Source organism: Amblyomma americanum, chromosome 7 (assembly GCF_052857255.1).
Source record: "Amblyomma americanum isolate KBUSLIRL-KWMA chromosome 7, ASM5285725v1, whole genome shotgun sequence".
NCBI classification, from domain to species: Eukaryota; Metazoa; Arthropoda; class Arachnida; order Ixodida; family Ixodidae; genus Amblyomma; species Amblyomma americanum.
The window spans coordinates 10,050,895-10,075,981 of NC_135503.1; the positions used below are offsets into that span (position 1 = coordinate 10,050,895).

Here is a 25,087-nt window from a genome sequence, read left to right on the forward strand (position 1 = left end):
GCAGCCTACCTATTCAATGTTCAAGATTTGAAAACAAAAATCAAACTGAAACGATACTCACATCAACCCTAACTATGGTGCCAAACTCTCCGAACGTGTCATGCAGGTCCATCTCCGACACAGATTTCGGAACATGTCCAAGCCACAACGTAGCACTGCAAACTGCAAGGAAGCAAACAACAACAAAACTCTAAGTTTTGGCTATGCCAAAAGCTACAACAAAAGGCCACTCTTGATTGTCCACCACGGCGTCAATAGCGGCCACCTCCCTCCACGCAAGCAAGACCAGAATACAACTAACATAGAATGTCACGTTGCCATCAGCTACCACATACAGTGGCCATGTGGTGCAACCACATCGCAATATGATTTTAAAGGGCAACTGCACTACTTTGTAAGGGGGGACACTACCCTCAAAAGTGAACTTTTGAACCGCTTGCTCAATTTCATTGAAATTTGAGAGGCTAGTTCACAGCACAGCTGGAACCATCTCTGGCCAATTTCATTATTCTTGAATAAGTATAATGCACGTTATGCAACCTTTATGACAAGGTTGAATATGCTTGCTTAGGAAGCCTAGTGTTCAGTATATAAGGGTAATTTTCCCAATTTTTTGTGTTATGTGGCCTTAGGAGCATCCATAGCACACAAATGTGGAATTTGCTTAGTTTTGCTATATTTTAAAAAAATGCTACCATATCAAGAACAGTATTGGTCTTCATTTTGCGCCTTTAATTTAAATCATTTTTTTTTTATTAAAAAAGAAAAGAATATACAAACTGACCACGCAGTTGTGTTCCACATAAAATTTCGCTTCAGAACACTTGCTACAATACTAGTATTATCAAGTTATATTGGAACTATAGTTTTCCTGAGCTGACATTTTACAGAAAGAAACCAGGAAACAAGAAGAATGAACTCAAGATTGAAAATCACCCCACTTTATTTTTAGCGCTCCAATGTTCAAGAAAATCCCCAGCCGTATAATGAAATTTCACAGAGCTGCTCATAAACCAGCCTCGCAAGTTTCAATGAAATTGAGCAAGTGGTTTAAAAGATCACCCTTTTGGGTAGTGTCCCCCCTAAATAGCACCACTGTATAAGTTGTAGCCTTTGTTAAAATGCCTAATAAGGTGCCTGTACACATTGTCACCCACACACAGAGAAATGTTAATTTTTTTCAGCTGCACTTGAGAAAAAAATTAAAAACAAATAACTTCCTCCATACATGCTGGGCAGATCGAAATCCGGGAATGCTTTCAGACAGAGGTATCTCACATCCTCCAGATGGAAACGAATTTAGCAGAAATCTTTGGGTCATTTGCTACCACTATTTTTTTAAGGTTGTGGGAGGTCTTGTGCATATAGGGAATAACGGCTACCTTATTATTTTGCTGTAGCACTTTAGCTGAAGCATTGGTTCCTCTACGCCTGGTGCTTCTTAACATCTTTTCTGCTACAGAGTTAAGAATTTGATGCGGGTCCATCTCAGATAAAATGCATCACAGAAAGTCTACCAAAAAGTATCAGAGCTAGCATTGGCCTTGCAAAGACCAGATAAAAGCCTATAAGCCTTTAGCTGCAAAGTCATCTGCGTAAAGGTCCATACAGCACTTCCTTCAGTTTAGAACTGCACAAGCTACACCAGACCACTGTTAAACAGCAGCAAAGAATGAAGAACAGGAAGCAGAAAGACAGAAACAGTGTTGCCTGTTTGTCAGTTGATGCTGTAATCATATTTTCATCGCTATTTGACTGAGTCAGCATCAACTTGCCCAAACTGCGTTGTTACTCAAAAAGAGGCTCTCACCACTCAGGCAGTTCTTCTTGACGGGTGGAAAGCCCTTGCGACGCCGCTCCCTCTCACGCTCCCGTTCTTTTTCCCTTGCACTTTCCCTGCTCTCCCGCTCTCTTGAACGATCCCGCTTGGTAGTGCTGCTGTAGCGGTTGCTTGTAGTGCGGGACGGAGACCGAGAGCGTGAATGACCCCGCCGCCTCGGAGACCGCGACCGACTGTGCCTTCGCCTGTCCCTGCAGATGGAGGAAAAAAGGCTCAATTAAATGTGATGACAGCTCCCTCACAGTAACCATAGCCTCTCCTTAACATGTGCCTGATTGGACCTTGCAAACGCTGAACAGCTTGTAAAAAAATTGAGCTTAACGCAAGCTCCAAACCAGCATGCAAACCAGAGAGGAGCCATGCTCAACTAAGGGTGTAAGGGCCGCGCCTATGTATGGGCCACACCCTGTTTTCCCAAAAGAAATATTTAAAAAAGAAAAGATCAGCCTAAAAACCACACACGAACTTTCCATGACCCACGCGGGAATAGCCTTCAAAATGCAGGCGCCGTGACGTCCGCGATCAGGTCCAGCTGCGAGCAACGCTTGATCGTGGAGGACACGCACGTGCACAGGAGCATCCAGGTGCCGTCCACGGATGGCACCAGAGGCCGCGGCTCATCATCATCATCGTCAACTTTTTCCTTTAACGTGAGCTCCCGCTATCCATATCGGTATCAGCATCACCAGCTCCAGCCTTTTATGGCTGTTAAAAAAACGGCAATTGTAGTAGCATGTTAGTTCACCGTAGTTGTGGCTTTCGTGTGCTGCCGTCAAGCGTTGCAATTTTAGCACAATAGACAAACACTTTAATAGCGACACGAATGGGACTGCTTTCGAACATGGCAAGCGTCCGGCGGGCAGGAAATTCGACGTAGCCGAGAAGCACATCCGACGAAGATGCAACCAAGAGGATGCATTGAGAAACACAAGCTGCAAAAAGCACGCTTTCCAAGGCAAGTCATGCAAGTTTCTCGAACTGCAAGAGGAGCTGCTCTGCTATGTGATGGAAGTGCAGAACAACGGCTACGTGTTGACAGCAGACATGCTGCGCGACTTGTTGTAGGATGAGCGTGGACCAGAGCACAGCAACAGCTTGGAGTCTGAAGGCTCCACAAGTGATGATTTAACGTAGAATAAATACTGCTCATTCCTCATTTCTTTTTTCGTACATTGCGTGTATGGGGCACACACCGAAAATTGACATTCGAATCTGGAAAATAATTACACGTTGTTCTTGTGACATTTAGTCCCTTTTGCAACAACTGCCTTTTGGTCATGCTGCTCCCAACTCGCAAGCTGCTATAGAAACTGCTTGACACGAAAAGATGTACTTTAGCCCTTCGAAATTTGTGACTAAATAAACAAATTCTCATTACATTTGTGCCTTGTTAATTTGTACACTTCAGTTCCTGGGAAAAGGTATTCATAAAGCGAGTCGTCCATAATAGCGAATCATGAAGAAAAACAAAAAATATGGAAAAAAAACGCTCTGTGGTTACGGACTGCTTCTCTGCGTTGTGGCAGGCAGTGGAGTGGAAATTGAGCAATGTTGCAAGTTCCAGGTATATTATTCATTTCGCCATTGTCTTAAAAATCATGCAGAGCAAATTTTAGCACGTTTGGAGCGCCTACTGGTCCTTGAGATGCATAATGGTGACTCTTGGTGTGATGAAGTATCTCCTACTACATTCCAAGAACTCTGTACTCACTTGCTGGTAGCTGCTGAATGCGACTTTCAACGTAGCGCACAGAAAGAATTTCTTTCGCAGGCGTTCATGCAATGCAGCAAATGGTAAGCCGCATTGAGCAAGCAAGTTGCTACTGTAAATCATTAAACCGTACACACGAAAAAAGGCCTTTACTGTGGCATTTGCACTTTCGCACTGCCTTTCACTGGTGTTCTGCACTCAAAATACCAGGAAAATCTGGCAGAGGCACTCAACGAGTTTTGTTCTCATTACTGTCCATATTAATTGGACAAAAATACAGAAGCCCCAATGGGCTCCATACATTTTCAGCCCGTCCATTGTCCAGGCAGCGAGTTTCCATATTAACGAGGCATAAATACATTGAAGAAGTTTGGTCCCCAGAAAAATTGTCCATAATTCAAATCATCCATATTAAAGGGGGGTGTATTAACGGGGCACAACTGTATACACAAGAGCAGTCAAACTTCTGATGTGAAAAATCGTGAACCATAATTCAACTGCACGTGAATGGTGCTGCTACTCTAGCCTTTTTTTTTTTCTTTGCAGCTTTGGTTCTTCTGTACTGTTGACTTCGTTACTCTTTATAAAAAAAGATCTCGCAAAGCCAACGGCGTTATTGCGAGGGGCAGGCATATTTGAAATCAACATTTTCTTTTACATCAGCAAGGGCTGCAAGTTGGGAGGTCAGCATATATTTGGAGTCGACTTATACGCGGCGATATACAATAGTTACCTACTCTGGGCAGGACATGCCTGGGGTACACAAACAAGTCAAAAGGAGCCCCACCTGTCACGCCCTGGAGAAGACAGGCCACCCGCTGGAGTTCGAAGGTCCATGTCCCGACCACCAGGGCCGAGGACCACTCCACACCGCTCATCCAGATCACCGCCGCTCATGTACGAGGGAAGCACAGCAGCTATGCCCCCTTCCATGGGTGCGGCAGCAGCGGGTGGCTCATCGGCCGACATCGGACCAGCCGCCAGGGGCACGAACCCTCCTGGGGGCTCCCCTCCACTGGCAAAGGCCATTCCGCCTACCATGGGGGGCACATCTGCCCCTATAGGAGGAGCCACCGGAGGGTACAGGCCCACCTGCACACAAGACGGCAACCAGGATTTGCCATTATCACTCCTGCTTTTGTCACATCAAAGATCTAATTGTGCAAGGTTGTGCATGGGCTTACCACTTCAATGTCACCCATTTGTTAGGATAACGACTCTCTGAACATGTTGTTCCGTTCCAATTTCATCTCACAAATTTTTTGCAGCATTGCCTTTAAAGCACTGACCATGAGGGCTAATCTAGTCCGTCCCAGAGTCATTTACTGGCACAACAGTTTCTGGAATAGAGCCACTTTGACAGAATTTTACGATTCAGCTGTCAAAGTGAAAGCTTCATTTTCTGCGCTTCATATCGAGCAATGTGCAAATTAGAGACAGCAGAGTCTGTAAACAAAGATAAAAACTGGAGCTGGCTTGTTTGACAGAGACAAGAAAACAGCCATGCCTCATCATGCACCCCCACCATTGTACCTGAATCAAGGTGGTGTGATCGGACTGTCCAACCCAGTTTTCACTGCTGAATCATTTCCGTCCCGCCTTCCTTTCTTGATACTCCCAATGCTTGCTCTTTGGAAACGAGAATGGCACAAAAGGCACTTACAGCATGCTGGCCCGTGTCGGGGAAGGCCTGAGACAGCACAGGGGCGCCTGGTGTGCCCAGGTACCCAGGCGTGACAAGGGCAGGCGCATTGGCCAGCTGGGCTGTCTGCGAGGCGTGGAGGTGGCCCCCGGTCACTGCTGCCACCACCGGCTGCTGGGGCACTACCGATGGCTGCGGTGGTGGCAAATCCGGCGAGGAGTGCCGCTGCCCACCAGTGGCCCCGTCAGCAGGCGTGAAGGGCCCTGGCACACTGGGCACTGCGGGGCCAGTTGTAGTGGGTGTGGACACAACACTGGAGGCATTCTCCTGGGCCCGCAAAGCCTCAGACGATTGCTGCTGTAGTGTCTGCTGCATCTGCTGAAGCTGCTTCAGCAGCTCGGGGTTGTTGAGCAGATTCTGGGCCATGCTGCAACGACCACAGAAGAAATTGAACTAACAATGCAGAAAATTAGGTAAACTTACAATGTACTCTGGGCTAGTCATTTAAACAATGTTTGTGCACCTGCCACCTTTACTCGAATGTAGAAGAGTTTTAGAGCAGAAGCTCCACCCCTCCCATGCAAAACCTCAAGGCCACATCTCTCCGAAGAATGACCTTCAAGCAGTGGAGCGCGGGTATGGCTGTGATGTCATACCATGCGGCTCGACACGCCTCGGTGCAGCCGTGGCGCACGGAGCTAGCGTTCACTCGCCTTCGCAACTGCGTTGAAAAACATGATTCAACACTCATCTCGCAGTTGCGCTGAACCATGTGGCTTGCCATTCATCTGATAGGATAATCAAAAGTGCGAAGCGTTGCTTGACGTTCGCTGATAGCCTTAGTGGAGTCGCGGGCTGGAACCAATGCTTTTGCTGAACCAATGCTTTGGCTGTGGAATAGGCCGATTGAATCTGATGGTCCTTATGATCAAGAACGTCGACAGGGCGCATTGGGGAAGGATAGAGCGAAGAAAATTGCTAACATTGAAACAGAAACCAAAGAACGAGAGGCTCGTCTTTCGCTCTGTAAACTAGATTCAGTGAGGTTGAATCCCAGCCAATTTGTTTTTTCTCTACATTGACAACAAAGTGAAAATACACCTCTGGTGCAAAATTGAATCATATACAGAGGCAGTTGTGAAGACTGGATAAAGTAGCTTAGAAGCATAGTGAGCATTCTACTAGAATCACCTAGGGTAATAATATATTTCCTGCCTTTATGTATTCTAATGTCTCGAATAAAGCTTCCCAGATTAACTCCTTTTGCAACATTGAAATGAAGGTGCCCCACAAGAGAGGTGTGTAGCGTGCATTGGTGCAAAACCATGAAGTAGTACATGCAAGCAAAGCCCCTCAATGAAGCAAAAGTAACGCAAAGCTTTGAACTTTCCAGCTTCCCTCCTCCTTTAGTGCTCCGCCAGATAAGCGAGCCTCCCATTGGCCGAGGCACCATGGTCACGTGTTAGCGCATGCTTTTTGGCTCCGCAGCAGACGCTGGCACCATTGTCAGGGGTAGAAATCACGCTTTGTTTTCTTTTTGTGCGACAAAGTTTTGACGGGAAGCGTTTCTCAAACTTTGACGGTGTCTACGCGCTACGGCGACACCGAGCTTCTGTTGCGCTTACGGGTGCAACAACCGAGGAGGCCAGTGGGAAAAGGTTTTTCATCATTCCGTCCGGGTAAAGCAATGCGGCTCGCCGAAAGGTTTGGCTTCGTAAGATCGGCCAGGAAAACATTGATAATGTGCTGGATACGCATCTTATGATGTGTGGCCGTTCTTCAGTTGTCGCATTTTTTTTTTCTTTCGGATGATTTGGTGTGAAGCACGAGCAACTACAGTCTTAATGCTGTTTGGCATGATTGTAGGTACATTCTTTCGCTCACTGGCTATGAAAGTCGTGCTTCTCATTGTCTTTGTCCCACTGTTCACGCTGCTGGCTCTGCTAAGCTCTGCAGGTGAAGCTTTGATGTCACGGGCATTATGTGGCATATTGGTTTGGTTGCAGTCTGACTCGTCCGCAGGCTCTACTCAAAACTTGCGCTTCAATTTGCAGGTCTAGCTTTCATGCTGCGCATCGCTGGACATACTTGTTTTGTTGCAGTTTGACTCCTTCGCTCACGAATTCCATACTAAAGAGGCAGTTCTTGCTATTTGAGTGACGCTGTTCATGTTGCGCGCATCGCTGGACTTTTTTTTTTTTTGCAGTTGGACTCCTTCCCTTACAAAATCGATACTAAAGAGGTTTCGCTGTTTGAGCGACCTTGTTCATGCTGCTCGCGGGGCAGGTCCAGCTTTCATGTTGCGCGCTTTGCTGACCGTATTTTTTCTGGCAGGGTCCATACCGAAATCGGTGCCTGGGCACAGTGATGGCAGCTATCGCTTGAATACTCAATATCTGCGTAGACAATACTTGAGAATGCAAGCGAGGACCTCGTTAAGCATAGTTGCATACATTTCCTTCATGTGTTTTAAATTTTCGTGTCAAACAACTTCCTAAATGAACAACATTTTGCTTCAAACAGGGCTGAGTAAATTCGAGTTTTGGTTTTTCACCGCTTGAATCTTTTTTAATGCTGCTGCGACCGAAAGCGATTAATTAACTCTGGTAGTACAGGCTGCTGTGCGTTATGCATGGAAATTACACCAGGGAAGACAATGTTCTCTTATCAGCAATTATTGCATTACTGACCGAAGACGACAGTCACGTAAACAAACAACATTCTAGTGAGTCATGCAGCGCTGTAGCTGTGCGGGAAGCAGTGGTTTCGACTTCTGCAGTTTTGCGATCTTATGCTGGCAACATGGGTACTTGGAAGCCAAATCCTCATCCATCCAAAGTCAAAGACCTCGCGCTCAACGGGTCGTTGCGTCATGTTCTTGCGGCATCGCTCGCTGTGTATTGATTCAGTCCACACGATGGCAACGCGTCGTGCTCAGTACCATGCTCATTTTAAGAGAAAAGTGATCCTGTTAGCTAAGGAGGTCGGGAATTCCGAAGCAGCTCGAAGACTTGACCACAACGAGTCAATCATCCGCGGATGGTGGCTGCTGCGGGAGGGGCTTTTTTTAAATGTGAGCCTGACAGCAAAGGATTTCGTGGGCCTCGCCACAGCCATCACGTCGAGCTGGAGAAAAAAGTGGCGGACCTTATTATCGAGCAGCACAAACGTCTCATGGGGGTCAGTGTAGAGCTGATCAGTTGGAAAGTTAAAGACGTTGCTCGGGAGATAGGAAGTTCAGAGCACCTCGTGGGTGCGCCCAAACGTTCATGAAGAGGAATGGATTCTCTCTGCAGCAAACAACATCGATACGGCAGAAGTTACCGTAAGACTTCGATAGCGGAAAGGACTCAGTTTCCGAAAACTCGGCTTCTGAAAGCGAGGAAGATGAATAAACGTGTTGGACACGATGTCTATTAAGGGGGGACAAAACCCTAATGAGTGAAATTTTGAACCACTTGCTCGATTTAGCTGAAACTTGCAGGGCTGGTTTATATTACTGCTGGGACCATCTGTGCCAAATTTCATTACTCTGGAATAAGTATGAAGCAAGTTATGCAACCTCTATGACAAGGATGACTATGCTTGCTTAGAAAAACTATCGTTTGGAAAATAAGTGTAATCTTCCAAATTTTTTCCGTTATGTGGCTTTAGGAATGACCAGAGCACACAACTGTGGAATTATTTTGCTTAATTTTGCTATATTTCAAAAGAATGCTGCCTTATAAAAAATGGCATTCATTTTTCATCTCCGCCACTTCTTTCAAACGAGCTTTTTTTGGCATAAAAAAAAGGAAAGAAGAGGCAAAAGTTGTGTTCCTCACAAAATTTTGCTGCAGAAAGTCTGCTACAATATTAATATTATCAAGTAATACTGGAACGATAGTTTTCCTAAGCTGGCAGTTTACTGAAAAAACAGGAAATGAGAAAAATGGATTCAAAGATTGAAAATCACCCCATTTCCAAACCTCTAATGTTCAGGAAAACCCTCCAGCAGCATATGTAGGTCCCTCTTCTTGAACTCTATGCTGCTCAGCAGCAGTGGCTTCAAGTTTGCGCTTTTTTCTGGCCACCTTAGAGCTCTGAAGTGCTCTTGCTCGTGCCCGCACTACGCACAATTTGGTGTTCTCCTCGATGACCTTGGTAGCGTGTGTGCCACAGGTGATGTCCAACTTCTCTAAGACTCTTTTCAGTCCCATCGGTCCTTCAATGAAGTTTAGAACAGTTAGTGCTGCAGCTGTCTCGATAGTTCTGAGAGATGCAAACTCTGTCTTTGGACACCGCTTCCACACCGAGTTGAACGACTCGTTGGCATTCTGAGTCTACATGCGCAAGTAGGTCTGCTTTGGCCAGCCTGTTATACAGGGGCACAAGCTCCTTAGAGATGTCCCTGCTTCTATAGAGCTGGGCGGTGCGCGCGAGCCACTGACGGCTTGCCAGCAGCAAGCAAGGCCTGGGCCTGGTGCCTGTTGTAATGGCACCAGGAGTCCTCGCCATGTGGGCAGGCAAAATGCAGTGGCTTATCATCAGTAGAGTAAGAATGAAAAAGGGTGACCATAACCCCTTTCTGCATCTTCTTCACGTCGGGAGCATTTTCTTTCAATGCAGATGCATAGTATGCCGTCAGTTTCTTAGAGATGACCTGTGTGAGTTTTCCTTTGCCTCCCAGGCCCCTCTTCTCCTTCTTTAGCTTTTCAATTCAAGCAAACACACGTTTGGCGACACGATTTACACAGTCTTCTTTGATTATTTCTTTATCATAGAGACCAAGCTTGGACACACGCAAAAAATCCTTACTGCCTCCATCACTTAGCACATGTTGTATATTGAATGTTGTGCAGCACTTTGGTCCTGCTGAATACAATGCCAGCAGCCTCCACCCCCATGGCATTTGAAGAGCCAGAAAATTTTTTGACAAAGTTCCTTGTGTGCCTCGGCCCATCCTTCAGGACTCGCATCACCAGGCTTGGGTCCCAAGCTGCACGCATGGCAGTAGTTACTCTGGACAGAAAAGTCAAGCACGAGGCCAGAGTCTACTTCAGTCGCAGCACCAAGCCCAAAGTGGGAAAAGTGACCTCGTTTGTGCCAGGTTCCATCGTAGCTGACACAAACATCGAGCAACTCATCGTCTTGGGCTGCCTTTTTTTTCCTAACGGCCTGCGCAGCATTGTGTATAGCATCGCACGCAGCGTCCATCGCGGCACCGTGTATCTTTTCTCCTAGCAGCTGGTAGGTCTTCAGATGCATTGGCAGCGGACTATTCATGCTCGTGAACAAATTCTTCAACTTCATGAAGTTCATTCCGCAGTTCCGGGCAGCCAGTGCGAGACGCATGGGCAGCTCCGGCTGACGGCTCGATCCCACGACGGGAGAATGCGGGACTCGGACGATGTTTCCGCACCCACTGCACAAAACAACAAACTGAAGGTTCGCGCCTGTACCACTTTCTGTTAAATCAAGCGACTGCTCGCTGCACATGGGACACAACAGTGTGCCGATCATTGTTCTTACCGCTGCTACATCGACAAAACGGTAGCCAGTTGGCACTTGGGGCCCACCGCTGACGTCGGGCGTCGCACGTTCAGTTGAGCCGTCGCGGTCGTCGCATTATTGAAGGAGCGCGGCCTTTCTTTCAAATGCAGTCAGCACATCCTCGTCATCGGGGCTTGAGTAAGATGCTTCGGACCCCGGCGATGGAACAGAGATAGGCGATATCGGTCGTTCCAGCTCTCTCAGTCGGCCTTTGCTGGCTCGGCCTCTCGCTTTCGTGAAGCGGCTTCATTTACCGAAGCTGTTCCGCGACGCGAACTTCGTAGCCGGCATTCTTCCAACAAAAATATATGTTTGAAGAAACCAGAGGAGCAGAGAGACTAGATTCAGCACGGGATGCGATCAAGCGTGGTCTGACAAAGAGAGGCCTCGCATAGCGCGAAACGACATTTAAAGTGTCACGTGCTGCATTTGCGCCAATCACAGCTCAAGTTTCGGTTTGCTAGCTAATCAGGGCTTGCCGGTTTCAGATTTTTGTGTGCCTTTTTTTTTTTACTTTGCTGACGTTTTGCTCTACTCTCGACGGAAGCGCGCGCGCGTGCTGGAAAGAGGAAGAAGCGACGCTTCTCCCAAGGGTACTCGCTGCGCGCTAGGCCTAGTAGACGCTCTGCGCGCGCACTTTGGAAATGGCGATTGCGGGCCATTTTCCTCGACCCGGGAGCGACGCGCGGGCGCCGCCGACCTTTCAATAAACGAGAATTTGTGTTTCTAGAGCACGCCCGTGAATAAAATTTTGCCGAGAGCTTCTTTATTAGTCAGGTAATCGAAAACGAGGATAATCCAAAATGGACTTTTTGGCCCAAAATTGCCGTTTTTTGCACCGTGTCGCCCCTGTAACTCTTTCCTGCCCACGCCTATGCCCATCGATAGCCCGCTATCGATGGTTGCAAGTTCGTATTTACGCGCTTTCGAAGCGTTTACGGACATGCTGCGCCATCTAGTAAGTAATATAGGAACTATTTTTCCAGTTTCGGTTTTTTGTTTCACGTTTTCGCCGCGCGGGGGTTTTAAACGACACTTCGAAGTTGGGTGACGCTCCCTCGTTGTGTCCGTGATGGCGTCGACATCGCGCGCTTCTGCTCCGCGCAAACGTCGCGCTTCCATCGATCCCGATGCATCTGCGAGCGATGTTTTTGAAGATGAAAGCAGCAGCGACTCGGAGGACAACTTCAGTTCGTCGGATTTTAGTACTGAAAGTGAAAGTGCGTCGATCCAGCCCGGAACGGCCGCAGGCATCCGTCGGTAAGTTTCGGTTTCTCTGAATCGTTTCGCTGCGCTCCCACGCTGATCTGTAGATATCCTCCGTGTGCTGAAGGTCAGATTTCTTATCTGCAGGGTGGCAACGTCTTTCGGGAGGGACCATTTGCCGGCGGCTGCGAAGGGTGTCGTGTTTTCTCCTGCACGACGGCCAGGCCTCGACCTCGGCATCGCGCTCCGGAGTGGCGCTAGGCGGTTCTCCAGAGCCGTTGATTTCTTTTTTTCTTTTTTTCACTGGTGAAATCATCCGAGAGATATGCGACAATACAAATAAATATGCCTGGATGCATATTCTTGAAAAACCAACTTACGGTGAGAGAGATGGGTCCGGATGAAATGCAGAAGTTCATCGGACTGCTAATCTACATGGGTATCGTGCAAGTCCCACGTCTGCACTCATATTGGAACACGGGGAGATTGTTCGCAGGCCTTGTACCACCGAAAGTGATGCCGAGAAGGCGATTCAAGGCATTACTGGCATTCTTGAGTGTGACGGACCCAGAGAAGACCACTGCCGCAACCCACGGGAAGCTTCACCGCGTATCTTCTCTGCTAAAACACATGAACGTTTCGTCTCCGCAGTTCTTTCAGCCGCATCGGTACCTGTCCGTTGACGAGAGGATGGTGAAGTCGAAAGGTCGTTCTGGAATTCGGCAGTACATGAGGGATAAAGTAATAAAATGGGGGTATAAATTGTGGGTTCTGGCTGATTCAAAAACTGGCTACACGGTTCAATTCAATGTGTATACCGGAAAGCGAGAAGCGCCCAGTGCACGTGGTTTGGCATTTGATGTTGTGATGCGGCTTTGTGAGAACTACCTTGATCAGGGATACTTAATTTTTTTGGACAACTTTTACACATCAACATCTTTGTTCATCCATCTACTGGAATTCAAGACACTAGCTTGCGGAACGACCCGAAAAGACCGCCGCGGTTTTCCCAGCGAACTAAAGGACACAAAATGGGAAAAAAAAAGCAGGAAGAGGAGATGTTCGATGGCTGCGGGACAAGGACGTATTGTATCTGCAATGGAAGGATAAGCGGGTTGTCCACATGATGTCGACAGCACACACCGCTAACGACTATGTTATTGCGAAGCGAAGAAAAAAAGTCGAGAACAAATGGACCGAAGTCTCAATCAGAAAGCCGCAACTCATAGACGACTACAATGTGGGCATGCTGGGAGTCGACAAATCTGACCAGCTTATCGGATCCTACAACGTCCTCATGAAGTGCGTGCGCTGGTGGAAGACCTTGTTCTTCCATTGTATAGACATTGCTGTAGTCAACAGTTTTATACTGTTTGATGAGCACCGCCGACAGCATCCAGAGGTGGCAGAACTGTCAAGAATCTCGCGCTTCGACCAGTTTGCCTTCAGACTGGAACTGATTGAGCAGCTGCTGGGATTTGATGAGCGACCTTCTGTAAACCCCGCCGTTCCTCCAGTTGTTCCACCAGGTGGTGCACCCCAAGGTCTTCAGCACAAGCCAAAAAAAATGGAGCGTTATAGGAACTGTAAGTTGTGCTATGAAGACAGAAAAGTTGAACAGAAAACAAATGTCTTCTGTGAGACCTGTGCTATCAATTTGTGTTTCACTACGTCGAGAAACTGTTTTGCCCGTTGGCATGACACGCACCATGCCTAACGTTTTTTTTTCCGCCTCAATAAGTTCTGGACATAGAAAGCTGAAATTTTGTGAAACATTGTACAGATGTATCCTCAACAAAATGTATATACTGAAATTTTTTTATATTTTGTGTGTGTAAAAAAATGATGTTTTTGTATATTTTGTCCAGTGTTGTTTGAAATTTTTGTGCAAGTTTGTTTTTCAAAATTTTCTCCAATTAACATGTTCATTGAGACTAACACCATTAAAAAGACAATTTCCTCTTCTCAACAATGATACTATTTCCTTGAGTATCAAGCATGTTTTGTTGAAGGAACAAAAATATTTCCTATACCACCCAAAAACCACTACTTTTCCCATGGGCAGGAAAGTGTTAAAGGTACTCTGTTTTGCATCCTTAAGCCTCGCGTTACATTCGTGGTTTTATTTTCGTAGTGAAAGCTACACTGGCCACGAACCCGCAGTTTCGCGGTGCTCGCAGTCCCACCGTGATCGCACTATGCATACCACGTGACCAATCGCGTGACGAACCACGTGACCAGACAACCAGACTAACCTGGACTTTTAATCAAGGTTAACCAAGGCTAACGAAGCTATGCCTTAGCTTTCACCAAGTATATCCTGGCATAGCCGAGCTAAGCCACTGCCAATTTTTTCCCGCTGAGCAGCATGTAAAGTCACCCCTCGCGTTACATTCGAGTAAATACGCTGGGTATCTTAGCAATGAGCCTTACTTATGTCACCAAATCATCCGCGACAACACATGGCTGGATGCAGTGCCTTCATTATTCCTCACTTTGTCTGCCATGCACAGGGTCGTCCACTCCTAGCTTGAACTCCTAACAGCCATGCATCGAAGCAAAGTGGTGCATGAGTAGAAGGACCTAGAGCTGGTACTTCTCACTGTCCGCTACTTCGCTTTCATGCACACATGCAAAAACATACTGGTGCTCTGAAGAGCGCAGCCAAGCCACTCGCATGTTCAAGCTAGAAATGGATGACCCTGTACAACGCTAAACAAAGAGGAAATGCAATTAGCTACATCAACAATGCTCTCAACTATGAACAGTAGAACCATAATTGTACAACTTTGGCTGGAAAGTACCATGGGGCAAAACTGACACTTTTTATTGGCTAGCTTGAACTTCCCGCCAGTTTAGATAGCGTATAGGTGCCACTTCATGAAAGAATTCCCAAGTGGAAACAGTGACCAGTAAAGAATGCTGCCCTGCACCGTTCAACTGCAAAAAGTGTTCAAGGAACGTTCCAAGCCTAGCTACTACCATATCCAGTATACCCTCCCTGGTAAGCAGCGCAGAGACTTCATGCCAATAAAATTTTTAAATTCAAAATAAAAATCAGCCTGTGTTTTCACAATTTGTACTCACTAGTAATGCAACTCATGCACCAACAAGAACCATATAAGTGTCTGCACTCACACTTCACCCTTATCTACTCTGCTGGAGCTGAACTAGCTTTCCTTCAAAGCTTTTAATTTCCAGCTCCTCGCAATAAACTTTGTTTTGTTGCTCCATTCAAGGCAAATTTCACATTCCATAGGTCCCCGAGCACACACCATACTTTCTGAACCATGTACTTTGCGTCCATTTGCACCACTAAATTCAGCTGCCAAAGTTATAGACCAAACAAATAAGCTCACAAAGGATTGACGAGAGCTTGGGAATGGCTAGAGAAAGATACGTTTGCACAAGAGAACAAAATGCACCACACGGCAAGAGCTCACCTCAGTGCAATGGCATTGGGCTCAGATGACTGGCCGCCCGAGTCCTCCAGCGGAGGCTCAACAAAACTGGCAGGTTTTGTCTCCTCAAACGATTCTTCCTCTTCCTCTTCTTCTTCATCCCCATAGTCGAAGTCGAGAAGCTTCTGCAATAGCATTGCACCCGAGTGGAGCACAAAAATAATTTGTAGGCACTCAATGTGGAACAAAGAGAGATGTCTCATCCTCATCCCAAAGTGTAACAATAAACACACAAGTAGTAAGCAATCACACAGACATTCCACAAAAACAGTGAGCGAAAAGAATTTGTTCGAAAAGTGCATGTGTTAACTCGAAGACAAGGAAGACTGCAAAAGAGAATCAAATTCATAGGCAAGCACAAAGGGGGCGACAGAGAGCCAGTTTTACAAATGCGATTAGGCAGTCTGTGGGTACAAGTAAGGCCCGTAGTTTCTTGCAATGCCGCGAAAAATCGTAGATTTAAGCATTTTTCATGGAATTGTGTGTTAGCAGTTATCTCACTTTTTACACCATTGCTGCTTTAGACATGAGTAGGAACGGCAGTATGATAAAAAAATAACTATTTTACCTTATTTATATGAATTAGGGGTGAGTGAATATTCGCAATTTCGAATACGAATCGAATATACGATATTTGGTTCATATTCGCATTTGAGAAATTGATATTCGAGAATTTCCCGAAAACTCGCCAGCGATCACATACCGCGCCACTTTCATAAATTCAACCGTAGCAAAACTACAATATCCGGGCAAATTATCCGATGATCGAGTTTTAAGTTCCAGGAAAACAACACAAATGTCCTGTTCCCTTTCTTCTCAGTCGTTTATTGCGTGGACAGTTCGCAGTTCAACGCCGCCAGGCTTGACCTCGAGAGAAATTCTGAAAGTGGGCTTTCCCACATATCACACGAGCTTTACAAGGTGGCCAACGACCCACCTCAAACAGTTGCAACACAAAAGTACGCTTTTTTTTGTCCTTCAGTGATATGTTACATACTTAATGCCCACACCCGTGGCATTTGTCCTGTCACTTTCATAACTCTCCTAGTGGGAGGTCCATCTCGTTTCGGCAAATATGGTGTGCGGGAAAACCCACTTGCGGAACGAGGTGTCGCAGCAGGGTAAGCGAACGTGCAAATCCCATCTACTGCATGGTGCATTGTAACCTGCGCAAGTGGGCGTACCAGCTGGTGTGATCTGAGGGCCCCTGCCACTAGGTCAAAAGATAGCCTGGCCGTGTAGTTTCGGTTTCTGAGTTCCACCGCTCGCCCGTGGTGTCAGCCTACACATTCACCAGTAGACTCCGTGCTGATTTCGTACACCAACTGGGGCGTAGCTGGTCTCCTTTTTAGAAGCCGACTCACCGATGTGCGTTCCCCCCCAACTTATATTAGAGTTTTTCTTCCAGCACGCCAAAACTAGGTGCTCGTCGTGGGCTTATAGGAGTTCGCGCAAGGGAGCCGCTTCATAAGGCTTTACCACATTTCAGCATTTTCGGCAGTTTCATTTTTTTTTTCGGTAGCTGTGGGCCATCTTATAAATTGACCTTCCGAACTCGGGCATATCTTCCGGCCCCTTGAACTCCGATGAAGTTTTACTGGCTGCCATGTTTTTTGTTCGCCTTGTCATTTTATGAATTTTATTCTGCATGACGACATTACCTGTTGAATACTGTTATGCTGTCTAGTCAAGTAGTATAAATTTCTACGCACATCATGTTTTCTATACTGTGCTGAGTCAGTCTAGTTTTGTTTATTTCAGTTGCGCAAACCATGTACTATACTTAAAAAAAATAAGGGTAAAAACGTTTGCTTCTTTATCATTTTCCGAAATATTATTTTTTCTGTACTGAACAGATATTCAATATTTGATTCGATAACCGAAGCCCGTTGTTCTTCATAGTGTATTCGATTCAAATTTGAGAAGTTCAATATTCTTGCACACCTAATATGAATATAATGTAAGATGGAAGTTTGAGAACTTAGGAGAATTTTAATAATTATTATTACAGTTATATTATTATTATTATTATTATTACAGCCAGGGCACTAACCAGCTTTCACCGAGGAACTCACCTTGTTGAACTTGACAGCAGGAGCCGGTGGCTGATTACTCGGTGCCTTTTCTTCCACAGCCGCTGAGCCTCCCGGCCTGTTGGTCAGTAGCTGAGATGCGAGGCTTTGAAGCTTCACTAGAAGTTCTGGATCAGGAGGCGCAGCATTTTCTGCCTCCGCTGCCATGGCCAAGTTCAAGTTCTCCTGCAAAAAAGAAAGGTCCAAATCAAAACACCTCCAGTGGCAACATCAGTGACCCTAGAGCCACTTGGTAGATTATTTCAAATTTAGTTTGCTTACATGGCAGCCGACCTGTTTTAGAGAGGGAAGGAAAGAACTTGGCCAGTTTGTGTCAGACAATGTTCGACGCAATACATGAACAATCACGACCACCATTTCTAGCTCACAAATGCAACATTTCGCTTCTCTTAATCGAGAGCATTCAAAGAAAATTAAATGTTAAAAGTCTCAGCCATTCATTACCTTTGAAAAGAAACGCGCAATTTTTCTGAATGTGGTGGCTAATGGGTCACAACAATGTGTTAAAAAAAAAAAAAAAAAGAATTCAGCGCTCTCACTTCTGAGGCTGTTGAGGCTGGTGGCATTTCGCTCTGACTGAGCCACTGCAAGCATGTCAAAAAGAACCTTAGTGCCAAACAAAACCTTTGCAAACATCAGCAGAAAAACTTTTCAAAAAGCACAACGTAGGAAAGACACACACCTGGGTGAGAGCATATGTCTTGGTTTCCTGGACAGTTCCGGACACAGGCTCACGCCCGTGGTTCCAGCCCTTCCAGTTGTCCAGCGAGTTCTTGTTGGCCTTTACATCAATCAGCAGGTCCGAGCTTTGAGCAGAGTCGGCTGCATGGAGAAACGTATGCCCATGGAGACTACTGAAGCTAACAGTTTTTCAAATATGGTAGGCCTCAGTCATGATTTCATAGGACCCCTTGAGAGCCAGTGAAAGCAGCTGAGCAGCCCATGGAAGGAAGAACGTAGGAAGAGTGTTCATTTGGTTTGGGGGGTTTAACGTCTCGTAGTGACACATGGGCTATGGGGATGTCGTAGGGGAAGGCTCCAAATTAATTTAGACCATCTGGGGTCCTTTAACATGCGCTAGCTTCATGCAACACACAGGCATTTAGACATTTCGCTTCCATCCAAATGCAGTCGCCGCAGCCAGGGTCAAACCCACAAGCTTGGGACAAAATGATGGCTTCTAGAGCAATCCTAGAAATATGACAATAGATTATATTGCCACTTCCATCAATCTAATGTTATGCAGCAGCTGCCCTGGACTTAAAACAACTGCTTTTAAAATGTGCAAGTTGCTGAAAAGATATGCAGCAATTTAAATGCTGCAAATGGAGCTCTAATTGGTTTCATGAGCAAGCCCCCCCCCCAGAATATAAAAGGCTTCTTAAAAAAGCCGGGACCTTGAGGATGATAGAATTATTGTCGAAGAGCACAAGGGCCTACAAACCAAACTCAAGAGTTACTTATAAAGCACATTTTAAAGCCAGGTTCACAGAATCAGCAAAACAGACCTCAGTGCTGCACAAGCAAAGGGTGCACCATACTGCTCACCTCCGGGCACAGCCCCTGGGCTGGCCATGTCCAAAAGCGGCTGGATGACATCTGGAGGGAACACCTGGTTCTTCTGCCACAAATTGAGTACCCGCACTATCTTTGGCTGCAAGGCAGAGGTAATGAGAAGCAAGGGTCAAACAAACCCAGCAAACACAAGTAAAAACTAAAAACAACAGCATGGAAATTATGCTCTTCATGTAATAGATGTGTTTGGAACTGCGACCCCATCCAATCACACACCAATTTTTTTCAATCAATCCTCAGCAGCCTACAACGCTCACTTCAAGTTCACGTAACACTTTCAATTACACGTCACAATTACACTACCTTAAGCAAACATTCAACCTCTGAATTAGTTTTGCAATTGTGCTCTTCGAGGCTTACAACACAGGTGAAAATGTTTAACCGTACAGAGTTCCAACTAAGCCAAGAACAGCATCTACACCAACAAGAATTAACAGCAGTGGCAAGCACAGCAGGGAGTTTTGCCTTCATATTTCAGTGTGCTGTTGTGGCATGTTTCACTTTTAGTCAGTTTTCTGTTTGGTGAGCAGAAAACCTGTTTAATAAAAACTGCACTTAGCAATGATGAGCTACGCAGGCCAGACTTTCAAAGGACCCCTCGCAGGACCACCACTAACGGCCAAGAATGAACACCATGTAGCGGTGCACCAGGTGCTCACCCTGTCCTCGTCAGGGCACTTGAAAAGGTGCTGAAAGGTGTTCTGGATGTTCTTGGTGAAGCGAGGTGCAAAGACATCCTTGTCCTGCCCAAACTGGTGCCGCGACTGCCGAACTATGGAGTCCACAACATACAGGCCTGGCACTTTGTACTCTGGCCGACACTGTGTGATGAAACAGACGGACAAATCAGTAAACATCTACCAACATTTCATTAGAACACCTTTCAAGAAGCCACAAAGACAAGGAGAAAGCAGTGCTCGTCATGGCAATGCCATCTTTAATTTCGAATGTCTCCTACATACATTCTAGTACATTTTCTTCCACTCGAAATTGACGGTGATTCTTGATTTACTCGTTCCAGTGTCAAGAGCACCTCGCTTCTGTTCACCACTGCCAATACTAACTTTCACTTGTCTCTTTGCAAATAAAGATGGGTGAAATAAGAAAGCACCACACTTTGGCACAGTGTGTAAACACGTCAACTGATCCAATCATTTGTTTTGACGGCATCATCAAAGTGATGATAAAAGATAAAATATATAAAAACACATACCTTCTGCACGAATTTCTCAACACTCTGCACAATGTGTTTGTAGAATTTGATTCCTTTGATTGCAGACTTTGTAATTGCTGTCATCTTGGCTTTGGAGATCGGAGGTTTGCCTTCATACAGCGAGGAAAGCTGTGCAAGGAAATGGTAAGTGCGTTAAAACATATCTGCAGCGTTTTACAACGCATATCTCCGGGCATTTTTTAAAAGCGGTATTTTTGTTTTTTGCATTTTTCTTTTGACCAACAAAACGCATTCACAGCCACTAAGAGCTTAATAAGCGACATGCATTGTGCGCACAACTGCGCTACAACGACGGCGTGAGGTGCACTCTGTCCAGCAATAACCCAACGTCAGAAACTGGAACCCAATCAGAGGCCACAGAAATCGTCGCGCAATGAACGCATACGCAAATAAAGGGCCAAGTAATTTTATTTCAGCATTCCGTTATCTGATCGGCCCAACAAGCATGCTTGCCGTCACGACCGATCCTCTCTAGAGCCGCTGAAACGCTTCGATTACTCCGAATGCACTAGCAAGAAAGCTGACCACAATGCACAACAGTGAAAGGTTAAAATGAGCGATCATATCGCCTACGATAAATCAAACCGCCTCTGCAGGCCCACAGCAATGGAACTAGAGGTGCGATCAAGCCGATGCGTGCTTGGCAAGACGCTAGCTCGGCAGCGCACCGAACCGCGGGCCGCGAGATACGCAGTTACCAGAACATGAAGATCGCTAAGTCGTTCGCACAAGAGCACAGCGAATGCCACAAGTTCAGCGCTGCAGTTCTTAGTAGCAGCAACGAGAACGGCGAAAACATCCGAGTTAAAGGGCCGTCAACTCCTCTACGCGCAAGCGCACACAACGGTGTGGGAGAACCGCTACGCCGAAACATTCCATGCGCGATCGGAGTTTCCTTGCGGTCAGAACATGCACATAGATGAAAGATCACGCTTAAGTGATCAGTACCATCGAACGCGCATAAATTCGCATGCGGGTGTTGCTTATTTTAATAGAAATGTTTATGAAAGTGCAAGAAACATGCCGGTTAGGCCTCATACGACATACATCGAGAATGGGTTAACATGAACGCTAGAAAAGCCTTTAAAAAGATGATCCAACAATTGCTTACCTCGCTGTTGAAGGCTTTGACGACCTCCATGTCGAAAATTGTTTAAAATAGTCTATCTTGATTAATATTTTTTACGTTTACTACCTTTTAAACACCTCGCCAGCATCCAAGATGGCGAGCAACATTCAGAATCGTGTCTTTCGCAGCAGGGGCTATCACGCCTCCTCATTGGTCAAGCTCTGGAAAAAATGACCAATCGTGAACAACTATATCAAAATTTTTTGTTACGTCACTAACTTTTGTCTACGCGTTATTGTGTCGTAGAGTATTTCGTTGTTTTGTGGTTGTTCATTGAGGCGTCTTGATGTAAGCCACATGTAGGCAAATGTGATTGGGCTACGTTTTGTTTACATGTAAGTCCTACACATAATCTATGTAAGAAGTATAAGAGTTTAGTTATTTGCCTCTCAATTTTTTTTTGTTTCCTGTGGCAACGAGCACGCAATAGATAAGCATAGTCGATAGTGTAGTACGCACATACACATATTTGAGCCTGGTGGCCTTCTGACACCCAGTTTCAAAGTAGACACTCTTATCATATATACCATCTATCCACTATGGAGTATAAAGTAGCACAAAGTGAAAGTGCGCGGAATGAAGATGGCTTGCGTCTGCATGTCCTTGCTGCGGAATCTGCTGCAAACTATACATAGGTGTAGTAAGCAGCAGTAATTCTGTAGCACATGAAAAGGCTTTTATGAGTCATGTGGTAGGTTGACTGCCGTCTTATGAACGAAGTGGTACAGTACGTCACTGTTCAGAAGCGGCAGCTTGCATTGTAGCTTCCCAATTTGCAGATAAGGTTTGTTTGCGTACGTGTGCACGTTGAACTAATGTATATTGCTTTCTTTCGTACTCTGTGTTGATGTTGAATCTGTTCTTTTCATTATGAAGATATTGAGGTCATTAAGACATACAATTGTAGACTGAGTACTTGTGAACTTTTCCCCAGGACACTACGTATTTTATATGCGTGAGAAAGAGCACAGTAAAGCGTCATAATTATGCATGCAATGCACATACCTCAAGAGAGATGTCAAGCTGGAAATCTGATGAGCCGTGTTAAATGGCTTTACTGCAGTATTAATTCCCTGTCAGAGTAGCTGCAGTCGATTTTTCATTGAGTTGGTTGACCTAAACTCTTGCCGATTTCTTTATTGGCTGTGTTTGTTCAGTAGGACTCCGCTGTTTTATAATTTTTCAACAGAAAAATAGCTGCATTGTACGCTTCGCTAGCTCAGATTTGTGGAAGTGTTTTGGTTTTTTCTAACGACTTCCACAAGTATGTTCTCGATCATCTCGGGCTCTCGGCACAGCCACACGGGTCTGAAATCCGTCGCGTCACACTCGTAGCTTTCACTGCAGTGCAAGAAGTAGTGAAATGGAGAATAGGCGCCGTGCGGAAAGCCATTTGTGGCCTTAAAAACCCCACAAATGTCATTTGTGCAATACAGATAAAGACCTTGTTATTGCCGTTACTGTTCTGACAGGCACTTCACTCAGCATTAGAATATGATCCTGCATACGTTTGTCGTTATACCAAGCTGTTGGGCAAAACTTAGCAATTAAAGCTTTGAGTAGAGCCATAACTCTACTAATGGCTTTCATGATGCTTGAGCCATGTTTAAAATATGCCCTGTCTCCTTACTATTTCCTCGATATTTCTGGTTCATTTATGGATAATAAGCCTCATCATAAATATGAGTTCGGAGTACTCTTGCATTGGTAGATTACCGTGTTTACAGGATTAAATCACCTTTATTCATAATTGGTTTGGGATTGGCCTACTAGCTACTCAAAAGATAAACGCTTCTCAAAATAGACAAATGTTTAATGTGCTCCCCAATGTTCCCTTGTACGCCACCTCTTTTTCTGCATAACACTGCCAACTGCGGCACTTGTGACAATAATTTATTTTCTTGTGACTTTTTTTTGCAGATCAAGACACTGCATCTTTTGCTGCTTGTTGTGCATGTTTCGAATCCCCACCAATGGCAAAGCAAACACACCAAGATGAACCCTTAAATTTCCAGCACCTTATAAGCTAGTTGGCAGGTGGTAAAAGGGAATGGAAAGCATTGCATGATCATGTTTCAGTGCGTGGAGCGCTGTGAGCACCTGTCAGTGCCAGCGCAGGTGTAGAGCTTCCTGTGTATTAAAAATAGCTAGAAAAGAGAAACCTCAGGAGATGCTGAAAGGCAGATTTTGATTGCTGATAATTTAACCAATATAGAAAGCATTCAGAAAAGCCTTGCTACTGGTGATTTTGCGAGTGGAGCCCCCTTTATGCTGAACAGGGCTCACAGCTTCGCCAAAAGATGTTTCAGTTCTCCTCTGTTTGCTTGCCCATGGCTTGTGGCTGTGCTGGACAGCACCAACTGGAGATCAATGAGAGAGGCACCCTTGTCAGTCTAACATAATGTGGCCGATGATGGTGATGTTTGTGATCATTCCTGTGTAAAATGTGCCAGCCATGCAAGCAAACTAGTTTAGCAACTGAATTATGCAAAGCAAAGGTAGTAGAAATGAAATTGTGTTGGGTAAATTAAAATAACTGCCATTGTACCCTTTGGCACTTTATCACAAGAGAAAATGCCACACAAAGACATCACCATTGAGAAATGAATTTTTTTTTCTGTAACCAATTTTATTCAACTCCTGTTGTCTTCTGGTTTGTTCATAGTTTTAGTGCTTGTCAAGTGTTGGCACCTAATTCATTTGTCTTACATGTGCTAATCTAAATTTTTCATATAGATTAGGACAGTTTGTCAGCCTCTTGTGAAACTGTAGCCTGAAAAAGAAATGATCCCTCTTCACACACTTATGTCTGCCTAATCTGAGTGTTTTCTCTGAGATTTTTGCAGAAGGAGGGCAGAAGCAGCGTGCTTGCACCAGGGTTCGCCATGCAGCTTGCAAGAACTGCCTATAAGTTATGAGACTATTGCTGTTTATGCTAACAGCCGTTATTGGGGGCTGGCTTCAAAGGGAAGTTTGCACAGATTTCTCTCAGTGCTTCGATGCAGTTGTAGACATCTTCATATGTGTTGTACAATGGCATGGGGGCAAGACGGACAACGGAGGGCATCCTTAGGTCACACTGAAACAGAGAGATGAAAACAGGACGTGAATACTCTAGTAGGTAGCTAGACAATGCATGCTATTTATTCAAATTTAAATAACACGGGAGCAGTTTTCATTTTAACCACATTAGTCACCACCACGCTTACTTACAAGTTAGACCGAAATGGCTACAAGCATTGAGCGAATGCTCCTGCATCTACCTAGCTGCAGGCTCAGTGGTTATGGCCCATGCTTGGCTGTTGACCCAAAAGACACAGGTTCGATTCTGCTGCAGCAATCAAATTTCAATGGAAGCAAAATTCTAGTCTTGTGCACTGTGCGATGTCAGTGCACGTTAAAGAACCCCAGGTGGTCAAAATTTCCGGAGCCCTTCACTACGGCATCCCTTATAGCCTGAGTTGCTTTGAGACGTTAAACCCCCATAAACCATAAACTACACATTAACTAGTAAGTTCACAATTAGTTGCATATATACAGTTCTCTTTCCCTTAACAAACAAGCACCTCATTGTGCTTGACTCTGTTAATAAAACCAACATTACCTCGCAGAAGTGAAAAGAAAAATGAAATTAATGCTCTGGCTGTTAAACATTCAGCAAGGA

General features: G+C 45.4%; 2 protein-coding genes across 9 annotated transcripts in view; both read right to left on the reverse strand.

Moving 5' to 3' along the window:
- Isha (Insulator su(Hw) mRNA adaptor) overlaps positions 1–21,554 on the reverse strand; it is a 67,359-nt gene extending 45,805 nt beyond the window's left edge. For 3 of the 6 annotated variants that reach the window (XM_077631033.1, XM_077631031.1, XM_077631030.1), the window contains exons 1-12: positions 21,406–21,554; positions 20,274–20,402; positions 19,720–19,881; positions 19,034–19,139; positions 18,168–18,307; positions 18,025–18,069; positions 17,468–17,650; positions 15,375–15,517; positions 5,215–5,620; positions 4,339–4,643; positions 1,811–2,031; positions 62–162 (exon numbers count right to left, since the gene is read on the reverse strand). In XM_077631033.1, coding sequence (XP_077487159.1) covers positions 62–162; positions 1,811–2,031; positions 4,339–4,643; positions 5,215–5,620; positions 15,375–15,517; positions 17,468–17,650; positions 18,025–18,069; positions 18,168–18,307; positions 19,034–19,139; positions 19,720–19,881; positions 20,274–20,402; positions 21,406–21,435 — 1,971 coding nt within the window. In that variant the 5' untranslated portion in view covers positions 21,436–21,554. The remainder of the gene's footprint in view (positions 1–61; positions 163–1,810; positions 2,032–4,338; positions 4,644–5,214; positions 5,621–15,374; positions 15,518–17,467; positions 17,651–18,024; positions 18,070–18,167; positions 18,308–19,033; positions 19,140–19,719; positions 19,882–20,273; positions 20,403–21,405) is intronic. The other 3 variants (XM_077631035.1, XM_077631034.1, XM_077631032.1) reach the window with 1 other exon arrangement.
- Positions 21,555–24,031: 2,477 nt separating this feature from the next.
- The window catches only part of LOC144098423 (kynureninase-like), a 49,382-nt gene continuing 48,326 nt past the window's right edge, over positions 24,032–25,087 (reverse strand). For all 3 annotated transcript variants that reach the window (XM_077631037.1, XM_077631036.1, XM_077631039.1), the window contains one exon: positions 24,032–24,502. In XM_077631037.1, the coding sequence (XP_077487163.1) occupies positions 24,359–24,502 (144 nt within the window). In that variant the 3' untranslated portion in view covers positions 24,032–24,358. The remainder of the gene's footprint in view (positions 24,503–25,087) is intronic.